The sequence below is a fragment of the Canis lupus genome, chromosome 7, assembly GCF_011100685.1.
Source record: "Canis lupus familiaris isolate Mischka breed German Shepherd chromosome 7, alternate assembly UU_Cfam_GSD_1.0, whole genome shotgun sequence".
Taxonomy (NCBI): Eukaryota; Metazoa; Chordata; class Mammalia; order Carnivora; family Canidae; genus Canis; species Canis lupus.
Window position 1 is genome coordinate 69,369,518 of NC_049228.1, and position 11,818 is coordinate 69,381,335.

The window sequence follows — 11,818 nt, forward strand, 5'->3', positions numbered from 1 at the left end:
AGTTAATTAAAGCTGGAAGATTTCCCAGGTGTGAAAATGAAAGCACTCTCCCAAGTGACCAGATGAGAATATAGCCAAGATCAGAATCCTGGGAGAACATCCACATCCAAAGTACAAGCAGAAAAAGAAACTGTAAGGAAGAATTAGAAGGACCTCCCAAGATTTAAAGAGAAAACTAGTAGCTTCCATGGTCATAGAAACCAAGGAAGGAGATTTCAGAAGGGAGTGATAAGCAATTATATATGTTACTCAGATATCAAATAAGATTAAGTCTGAAAGATGTTCATTGACTTTAGCAATTAAGATGTTAATGGTGACCTTTGCAAAAGTGACTTCATGAAGCAGAAGAGCCAGAAAGCATATTGCTGTGGATTGAGGTTTGAATGGTAGTAGAAGAAGATACTACAGTATGAATAGTCTACCCCATGGGATGCTGCAAATTCGAGGATCACAGAAGTTTGAGTCTAAGGAGAAAAGATGGAACAGTAGTTAGAAAGTAGTATAGAGGAAAGGTTTTCATTTTTATGGGATGGGGGAGGGAATTGTTTGGTTTTAAAGATGAGAGAGTGAGTTCAAGAAAAAGAGGGTAAAGTTTAATAAATTACGAGCCAAAGGGATTGATGGATCTGAATGTGGTTCAGCCTTCGGCTTGGGTCCTGATCTCTGGGTCCTGGGATCAAGCCCTATTTCGGGCTCCCTGCTCAGTGGCAAGTCTGCTGCTCCCTCTTCCTCTCCCTATTCCTCTCCCTCTGTTGTCTCTCTTGCTTTCATTCTCTCTCAAATAAGTAAAATCTTTAAACAAAAAAAAAGTGTATATAATACATGTAGTATCATATATATGAGAGTTCAAAAACTCCCAGAGCTACTATGGAAAAGTTACTGGTGTCCTTATTTTACTGAGAATTGAGCCAGATTTTTGATTCCTAACTAATGCTACTCTGCATTTAAGTATTATACATTAAAAAAACATAAGGGTTTTTTGTGTGTTTTTTTAATTAATTTAACTCCCCTGGAGAATAATATTTGGGGTCAAATGGTACGTGAGAATCTAAAAGGACTAGAAACAACATGGTTCAGTTAGTTGACTTGGTAATATGAAAGTTTTTATAACTTACTAAAATGATTTTGATGTATGGCTATGATTTCTCAAACAAAGTTTTATTCCCCAAGTTAAATACAATGATAACAGAAAGCAGGAGAGGTGTAAGAACTCTGAAAGAAGAAGTTCAAAAGCTGGATGATCTTTACCAACAAAAAGTTAAGGTAAGAATATTGCCATAGTTTGTATAGGTGAACCAAAGCTATGTCATAATATTGACCTGTTCTGACATCTAACTGAATCGTTAAGCTATATCCTATAACTTGTGTTTAAGTTTAATCTTCTAAAGTTTATTATAAGGAGTTATTTTATTTTGTTCTTAATTTTTAAAGGATTTTTTTTCTGGATTTGGGCTGCTTCACCCTAGAACCTGTTTATTGTTCCATTAGTTTTTATACTTGAATATGAGATTCTGTGTCCTTGTAAGACCAAAACATGTTGTAAATGTAATTCTTCTACCTTTTATAGAAATTTAGTTAAGTACTCCTTGAAGCATAAACTTCCAATAAAGCTTTGTGTCTGTGGTTGCCTGTAAGTCATTGCAAACTGACTATCTTGGCCAAATTCCAAAGATCATTATTATGAAACTTGAAATTTTGAAATGTGGATAAAATAATAGGATTAATTTCCAACCACCTCTGACCCTCTACCTTCTGTCCACCATTTTACATAGGGTAGCACTCAGATGACTGTTTATTACCACCTATATAACTTACGTGAAAATTTTAGTCCTACCAATATTTTTTACTTAGTTATACCAACAAAGCATCAGGAATTAAAAACTTTCTCTCAGCCTTGTATTTAGCACCTATACATTTGGTCAAGCAGTAGAAAGTTTTAGATAATACACCATAGTAATATGATTTACATGTGAAATATGAGGCAGTTGGTAATCATTTTTGTTTTTTCATATGTTCTCCATGGCAATACTTGTGTTTAACCTCTTAAAGCACTTCAGTGAAAGGCTTTCATATTTCATCTTGAGAAGCCTAAGAGTTGATGATTTGGGGCTCCTTTGCCTGTGCATAATGACTACATGTGTGAAATAAAGGTAGTGTGAAATTTACCCACATTTTTGCATATAGAAAAGGCCTCTTTGATGATCAGAGGAAAAATTTTAATTAAACTAAAGTTTCCTATTGTAGTACATACTTGAAGATACTGCGGAATGAATTATACAGGCCTGTTGGGAGAATGTCATATTTACATTTACAGTATAAAATTCCCAAAGGAGCATTTTAAAGTCTCTTATATGTAAAACAGTACACATGCTGAGAATACAAATGATGATACAACTTGATTTTTTTAAGTGTACACCATATACCAATTTATGGTATATGAAGTATACATAGTACATGGAATATATAGAACATAAATATAAAAAACCATAACCATCCCTTTATCTTGGTAGGAAGCTGAAGAAGAGGACAAAAAGTGTGCCAGTGAGCTGGAGTCCTTGGATAAACACAAACATCTGCTAGAGAGTGCTGTTAATGAGGGCCTCAGTGAAGCTATAAATGAATTAGATGCTATTCAGCGAGAGTAAGTTCATGTAACCAAGATTTATAATGTTTATTTTGAGATTATTTAGCATTGCTGTAAAATTAGATCTTTATTAGCTCTAATTTATACTATACTATCTGGGGGCGAGGGAGTAGTGAACAGAACTTACACAAAAAGAGCTTGTAACTTGAGATACTGTCCCTAAATGAATAGATTCTGCTACTATTACAGTTATTGCCCCCTAAGAAATCATTCATTTTTATATCTAGTTAATAAATGGTTTAATGGCTTTTAAACCTTAAAAACAGCATGAGATTTTCAATCAAAATATTTTGGCTATTTGTTGGTATTTTTAAGATATTTATACTTTCTAGAAATTATATAGAGTAAACTATATACTGTAAATTATATAGTCATTCTATAACAATATGCACATAATAATCACCACGCTGCAAAATCATGGAATAAAAAATCAGGACTTATAGGAAAATTGAGGTTAGGACACAACACTCAAAATCTCTGTCAATGACAAACATAAATAAAAGATGGAAACCTAACTAAAATGTTAGCACAATTGTACACATGTTCAATGGCTAAGAAATACATAAATGCTATGATAAATATGACACTATCTTAAAGAGATCTGAAGTTTGCCTGGGGAAAGGGGCATTCAGAGGGTTGTAGCTTGTAAATTATGGAGATGAGGTGGAAGGAGGATTATCTGAAATCAGATGGAAAGTTTTAACACCAGATGTGGATGCATGTTACTCATCTTGTATGCAATGAACTGAGGGAGCTGGTCCACATTTGAGGTGTGTACTTTAAGTGTTGTGTATATTCCTTTGCATCTGGATTCAACTGAGTGCAGTTTTCTGCATTCACCTAGTAGTTCTCAAGAAGGAAATGGCATAGGGACACCTGTGTGGCTCAGTGGAAGAATATGCAACATTTTTTTTTTTTTAGCGTGCAGCTCTTGATCTCAGGATAGTGAGTCCAAGCCCCATGTTGGGTATAGAGATTACTAAAAATAAATGAATAAACTATTTTAAAAAAGGGAAATGGCATAAGCAAATACAAATTGTTGCATTTATGCTTAATATATGCTCAAATATATCAATCCGAACTGGAACAAATACATATTTCCAAACAAGCAGCAGAACTACGTATTATGTTATAGTTCTTAGAAGTTCTTCATTATCAAATTACACATTGTCAAATTTTCCCTCTTGGTTTCACTTGTTATTTTAAAAGTTATATTGGAAGAGTTTTAGCTATTGTGTATTAACAGTAACTAAAATAGTGACATCCTTTTTTTAAAGAATATTCTGCCTTTGTGTATATAATTCTCTCATGCAACCTATATAAAGTCAATATACTAAATAGTTAATCCATAGGCTTTTTTTTTTTTTTAAGTCTTAATTAAGTGACCCTCAACTAAGAAAAATCTGAGATTAGAAGTACAATCCTTAAAGCACACCTCTTCACTTGCTTATTTGTAGTTTAAGGATAAAAACAGCTGAAACTTTCAGTCTTTGCATGCCTAAAGGTAAGACTCCCACTCCCCCATTCAGATGTATGTAATGCCTTGCCCCTGAAAGCATTTAAATTTACAATCCTTTGGAGATTCAAGCAAGACCATTTGTTCCCCAAGTTTTATATGTTTAAGCATGAGGTTTGGGTGCTGTTTTGTTGCTTTCAAAGGATCTTTGAAAATATTTTTGTTTTAACGGTTGAGAAGCAAACAACACATATACCAATTACAGTCTGGTTTTATTGAATATGAAAAGGAGAAGTGAGCTAATTAGAACTGATGCATTAGTTTTTTCCTAGACAACCTAAATGAGAGTTTTTATTCTACAGATACCAACTAGTTGTGCAAACCACAACTGAAGAACGACGAAAAGTGGGAAATAACTTGCAGCGTCTTTTAGAGATGGTTGCTACACATGTAGGATCTGTGGAGGTAAGTGTATGAAGGTCTTTCCTACATTCTAATAAAGTTTTTTGTTTTTTGTTTTTTATTTTTTTTAAAGATTTTATTTGTTTATTCATGAGAGATACAGAGAGAGAGGCAGAGACACAGGCAGAGAGAGAGAAGCAGGCTCCATGCAGGGAGCCCAACACGGAACTCGATCCCGATCCCAGGTCTCCAGAATCACGCCCTGGGCTGAAGGCAGGCACCAAACCGCTGAGCCACCCAGGTGTCCCTAATAAAGTTTTTTAAAACTATATTTCTCTTTTGTTTCTACAGAAATTAAGTGATAAATTTTATTTCTATGGAAAGTATGTCCTAGTAAAAAGTTATCAGAAGAATCCTCTTTAATGGTGTTGTAAGAGACGTCTGCATTTCGTAATCTGTTTTGTTCACATAAACAACATATGATATTTCTTACATCAACAGTATATAATGTACCAGGCCACATTTTACATACTGAAAACATAGCAACACATTTAAGATTTCATTAAGATGAAAGAGCATGTGTTATGACAAATATTTTTCCTTTCCGTTAATTTAGTTTAAAGTACTTATAAAATATAGAATAAAGTACTTATGAAACATGAAGCATGGCTTAAAAGTTCAACAATAATACTATTACTCCAACCTGCTCTACAGAGCCCAGAAACCAATATATATATCTTGCTAAACTTTAAAATACCTGGGTAGTCTATTATTTCTAATTGTGAATGGTTAAGAGGGAAAAAATACTCGTTATATCACATTGATAGGCTTCCATTTATTGAGACAGAGCGTGTGGTATCTACTTCCCTTCCTTTATCCTGAAACACAACTGCATTTTCTTGTTTGCCAGTTTTCTTCACTGCTTGGTGATAGCTGAGAAAAATATACTGGATTCTACATCAGAAAACCTAGATTTTCTCCAGTATTGTTACTTTGAACCACAGAGCAGAAAATTGTTTGAGAAATTACTTTCTTGTTCTCTCAAGTATAATGTGTAATAAATGCAAAGAGAAAAATTCATTCACAACCTATAATGGTTGGCTCAGATTGAGAAAGTCTGCTTGTATGTATCATTTTACTTCTTTTGGTCTTCACTTTCTTCATCTGTTATAGTGAGAGAGCTGTACTAAGTCACTGCCAATATTCTTTGCATCTCTGTCTATTACCTGTACTAATTAGTTTGACTGCAGTGTTAATCCGATAGTGATTTATCATGAGGGATTTATGTGAAGGGTAACCACAACTGTTAAAGTTTTATTCAGTTAACATGAAGTTAAATTTGAAACCCTAATGGTAACTTTTTATTTTCTATTAAGTTAAGTGTTAATCAAGAAGATCAGACTGACTTCAAACATTTACAGAGCCCTTCCTTTGCACTATGTAAAATTCACATTTAGCCAGTAAAATGTGAAAGGAGCCCCTAAAGTCAACCAATCATCTTTAAAACCTAGTGTGGGGATCCCTGGGTGGCGCAGTGTTTTAGCGCCTGCCTTTGGCCCAGGGCGCGATCCTGGAGACCCGGGATCGAATCCCACGTCGGGCTCCCGGTGCATGGAGCCTGCTTCTCCCTCTGCCTATGTCTCTGCCTCTCTCTCTCTCTCTCTCTCTGTGTGTGTGTGTGACTATCATAAATAAATAAAAATTTAAAAAAAAAAAAAAAACTAGTGTGGGGGAATTTTACAAGTGATAAAATTAGACTGAAGGAAACAGAGGACTGTGGTGGATCTAATGGTATCTTTAGATGGGATGTTTTTCCTCTGGGGTAAAACATTTCTTTGAGCAATTTTTTTTTTTTTAAGATTTTATTTATTTATTCATAAGAGACACAGAGAGAGAGAGAGGCAGAGACATAGGCAGAGGGAGAAGCAGGTTCCAAGCAGGGAATCTGACATGGGACTCAATCCTGGATCTCCAGGATCACACCCTGGGCTGAAGGCAGCGCTAAACTGCTGAGCCACTCAGGCTGCCTTCTGAGCAATTCTTGATTGGAGCCCCATGCAAGTCCTGTATGTGGCTTGATATTCTAGACTAGGAGACAGCAAACTACACCCCACAGGCCAAACTGGGCCCATGGGCTATTTTTGTAAGTAGAGTTTTATTGCAACACAGACACTTCATTCACTTCCATGCTCTTTATGGCTGCATTCCTACTATAGTAGCAGAGTTGAGCAGTTGCAACAAAGGTCATCTCACTTATAAAACCTAAAATATTATTTGGCCCTTTACAGGCAAAGGTTCCTGACTCCTGTTCTAGAATCCTACCTCCCTGAGGGGCACAAAATCTGTTTTGTCTGTTTAGATGTTCAGAAAGTATTATAAAGCTGTAATAACTAATCCATTATAGTATTGAAACATATAAACCAAGCTCGCTGATTGAGAAAAAAAATGGATGAGCATAGATAGGACTTATGAGAGAAGTATTACAGACTAGTGGAGTAAAATGAATTGTTCAATTGATGGAGTTAGGATTCCTACCTTAAACCCTAGACAAAAATCACTTCAGGATGGATTAAGAAATTAATGTGAGGCTGATTTTTTTTTTTTTTTTTTTTTAGACAGAGAAATAATGAGTGCTGGGGAAGAATGGCATGGGAATAGGGAGTGAGAGAGAATCTTAATCAGGCTTTACTCCCAGTGCAGATCCCGATGTGGGGCCTGATCCCAAAACCCTGAGATTATAACCTGAGCTGAAATTAAGAGTCAGATACTTAATTGACTAAGCCACCAAAACACAGCTTAAGTTTTTAACTTTTAGGAAAATTATAGACCCTGTCTTTATACCTCAGGAGTTGTAGAGGAGTTCTTAAATTATCTTAAATTAGATACAAGGAGTACAAACCACAAAAGAAATTATTTATAAATTCAGCTTTGTTAAAATTAAGATCTCTACATCAAAAGACAAAGAGTGGAAAAATAAGCTACAAAACCGTAGATAATATTTTTTAAAACAACTAATAACATCCAGATACTGGATTGTAAATTGATGTTAACAATTTTATAAAAACAATTTGGCAATCCCTAATAAAATGGTACGGTTCCATTCTAGGTATTTAATTAAATTTTTACACTGTGTGCTGGAGTACTGTACTAGATTGAATAGTATCCCCTCAAAATTCATGTGTATCCCTGAATCTCATTATGTGACGTTATTTGAAAATAAAGCCTTTGTGGATGTAATTAGTTAAGATAAGGTCATACTAGATTAGGATAGGCCTTCAATCAAGGGACCAGTATCCTTGTAAGAGTCCTGTGAAGATGAAGGCAGAAATTAGAGTGACACAGCTGTAAGCTAAAGATTACCTAGAACTGCTAGAACTGGTAAGAGAAAAGGAAAGATTCTTCCATAGAGCCTTCAGAGAGAGTGGCCCTTTCAGTATCTTAATTTTGGACTTCAAGCCTCCAAAACTGAGAGAATAAATTTCTGTTGCCTAAGCCAACTAGTATATTTAAACTTGCTATGGTATAATTGAAATAGTAAAAAACAGATAACCCAATATATTAGTTTCCTATTGCTACTGTAACAGATTACCACCAATTTAATGGCTTAAAGCAACACAGATTTATTTTCACATATATCTGGAAGTCAAGAGTATAAAATGGGCCTTCTAGACTACAATCTTTCTAGAAACTAGGATGGAATTTCTTTGCCTTTTCCCTTTTCTAGAACCACATACATTCCTTGGCTTGCAGCCTCTTCATTTTCAAAGCAAGCAGCATAGCATCTTCTGTCCCCTTTGACCTCTCTTCTGTGCCTACATTTTCTCTCTCACATTGCTGATTCCCTCTTACCAGGACCCTTGTGATTGCATTGGACCCACCAGGACAATGCAGAATAATCTCCTTTTCTCAAAATCTTTAACTTAATCACATCTGTAAAGTGTGCCCTATAAAATAACACATTCACAGTTTTGGGGATTATGCCATGGACATCTCTGAGGAAGCTGCTATTTAGCCTTCAATAACTGGAATCAAGCTGAAATTCATTAATAATAAAATGGATAAATATTGATATATTCATGCAATAGAAAACATATAACAGTACATGAATAAAAAGTATCTGCATTAACATCAATGAATCAAAATACTGGTTGTGAAAAAGTCATAGAATATTATATTTAATATCATTCAGGAAATAAAAGTGTAAAAACCAGATGCCATTAAACTAGTATATTGTTTAGAAATACGTATCTGTGTGGGGCAGGAGGTAAAAGCATAAAGAAAAGAAAACCACCATGGAGAAGAGTGGTTGGCTCTGGAAAGAAAAATGGGGATATTATTAGGAAAGGGCACAAACACGGACTCAAGAATAGTATCCCTTTTATTCCCTGTTCTTACAAATGTTATACTTTATATTCTTCATAATTCTTTAAAAGAAATTGTTTTTTCATTAACAATTGCTCATTGTTTTCACTAGAAACATCTTGAGGTGCAGATTGCTAAAGTTGATAGAGAGTATGAAGAATATGTGTCTGAAGATCTCTTGGAAAATATTAGAGAGATTGGAGACAAGTATAAGAAGAAAGCTGCTCTAATTAAGCCTTCTGAGGAATGAAGATGAAATATTGATTATCTAAGCAAGAACTTTATTAACTGTAAATTTTTAAATGTCCTTTGTAGGTGTGAAAAATCTCTAACATGTCCTAAACCCTTCCTTACAATGAAGTCTTAAGACCGTATCTTTCCAAGCCTGTGAAATATTTTTATATCTTTTGTAAATCTAGTTCATTAAAGTATGTATAACCTGAAACTATGATACTTTGTTGGATTTTTTTCTTTAGATATGAAAGACTAGTTATGTATCCAGAGTTAATAAAATTATATCAGTAAAGCATATTTTTCCCTGATTTCTCAACCTAACTTCAGAAGGTAGTTAATTTGATCTAAACCAGGAATTAGCCAACTGTGGGCCAAGTGCAGTGACTCCCATTCACTGATACATTGTCTGTGACTGCTTTCATACTACAGTGGCAATGTTGATTATACGTGACAGAGACTATATGGCCCATGGAGCCAGAAATGTGTACTGTCTGGCCCCTTATACAAAGTTTGCCATTCCCTGGTGTAAGCTGTATAGGGTTGGGCCTCTTTAAAAAACGTAGGCCAACTCATTCCTTATTCAGAGCCAAGAAGCTAAATTTCCTTCTGGCTTCATGCCACCATTACTCTAAAATGAGCAGAAGAATATGGAATCTGGTAATCAGAAGAAATAATAACATAGTTCAATCCCCTCATTTAAGAGATGAAAATCTATTTCTAGAGAAGTTCTGATTTACCTCTGGTCACACTTCTTTGTTGTGTGGTAGAAGCCGCACAGGAACTTCATTGTAACAGTACACAATCCTGACTACATACAGCCAACCACAGGAGCTATGAGACATGAATGTTCTGGATGGTGAGGAAGTCATGTTAGAATGTAAGATTATTAGGTCTAAATTGTTAGGAAGCTCCTCACATTCAATTGACATCGGCCCCTAGCTGAATTTTCTATTCAAACTTTATTACAACTCTAATTCAAGTCAGAATGAAGAACATGATAAAATGTAAGCAATAAAAGAACCCAAAATGGAATCCCACCAAAGCTCTATGAAAGGACAGCATGCAGCCTGAGAGAGTGGGATAAACAAAAACAGGTCATGGTTGGGAGAGAATAGATAGGACAAGATTAATAGTTACCAATGTATTCAAGAATCTTGACTAATAACATCCAACAGAACTTTCTTAAATGATGAAAATATTTTATCTGCGCTCTCCAGTATGGTACCAGCCATTTGTATGTATTGTCACTCAAATGACACATCTGTTATTGACAAAGTCAACTCGAGTTTTGCCCTTCAAAGTGTGGTATGGAAACAGCAGTATGATTTGAATTTTTCATAAGTTTTGACATCCATCTACACCTACAAAATCATCACAATCAACTAATGAATCTATCCATCACTACTAAAAGTTTCCTTGTGGCCTTTTGCAATCTTGTCTCTTGCCCCTAACACTTGCTCACACCTATCCCCAGGCAAGTACTGATATTTCTGTTATTACAGATTAGTAGAATAGTATGTACACTTTGTATGGTTTCTTTCAGAATATTTTGAGATCCAAGATTATTTTGAGGTCCACATTGCACTGGATATCAGTTCATTCCTTTTTGCTGACTAGTGTTCATTATATGAATATATTGAGTTTATCCAGTCACCTGTCGATGGACATGTATATTCTTTACGGTTTTTGCCTTACAAATAAAGTTGTGAACGGAACATTCATGTACAAGTGTTTGTATGGTCATATGCTTTCATTTCTCGTAGGTAAATACCTAGGATTGGACAGGCTAGTTCATACAGGGTAGGTGCACATTTGACTTTTACGAAATTTAGAAAATGTTTTCTAAAATGATGGTACAATGTTTCTACCTGCAGTGTATGAGACTTCCAGTTGCTCCACATCCTTACCCACATGTGGTATGGTCAGTCTTTTTAATTTTAGTCATCCTAAGGGGATGTGGTTCTGTCTCATGATATTAATTTGCACTTACTTTCCCCGCTCAATCCCCGGAATCAGCCAGTTCTCTAAGAATGACTGGTCCCTATTAATGGATAATATTTGGAAATCAAACCTTAGCACTGTATGTGTTCATTGCTCCTACGGTGCCAATGCTTCCAGGCCTTCCCCAAGGACAGAGCAAAAAATTTAGTATTCATATGCATACACATACCAACATATTTCTATATGTATCAATATATTACAAACCATGAGTTCATGTCAGTATCTCCAGTTCCAGTCCAAACCCACACGGGTTCTTGATACATAGGTTCAATATGCAAGAATTCATTGGCTTAGGCACACTTTTTCAGAATATGGAATTTAACACCCTGGAAAGGACTATAGTAGATGCAGTAAACTCACTGGTGAGGTGGCTCTTAGGAGGGTGGATAAGATGAAGGCTAATACTGCCAAGTGGAAATGCCTGGGATGCTCTTGCAGTGAGTAGAGGAAGAAATAGGCTGAGGCAAATGAGAATGCTGTAATACACAATGTAAAGCCAGAAGAGCTCCCAGTGTTTCACAGGAGGACCTTAAGGACAACCCATGCATGAAGGCCACAGGAAATGTCCTGGTGAGAAAGGCAGCAGTATCAGTAGAAGTTCAGTGGTGGCTCTTCTACAGACTGGGTTGATAGAGGAAGAAGCAGGCATGGAGCTAAGCTCATGAATATTCATGGAGATCATGGGTCTCTGAAGTAACAAAGGCCAGGAGGCTGCCCAT

The 11,818-nt window shown here is 35.6% G+C and overlaps 1 protein-coding gene across 3 annotated transcripts in view; it reads left to right on the top strand.

Moving 5' to 3' along the window:
• The window catches only part of NDC80 (NDC80 kinetochore complex component), a 48,903-nt gene extending 39,591 nt beyond the window's left edge, over positions 1-9,312 (top strand). For 2 of the 3 annotated variants that reach the window (XM_038543704.1, XM_038543705.1), the window contains exons 14-17: positions 1,171-1,263; positions 2,511-2,641; positions 4,463-4,565; positions 8,977-9,312. In XM_038543704.1, the coding sequence (XP_038399632.1) occupies positions 1,171-1,263; positions 2,511-2,641; positions 4,463-4,565; positions 8,977-9,114 (465 nt within the window). In that variant the 3' untranslated portion in view covers positions 9,115-9,312. Of the gene's footprint in view, positions 1-1,170; positions 1,264-2,510; positions 2,642-4,462; positions 4,566-5,412; positions 6,010-8,976 lie in introns of those variants that run through there. The other variant, XM_038543706.1, reaches the window with a different exon arrangement.
• Positions 9,313-11,818: the final 2,506 nt, after the last annotated feature.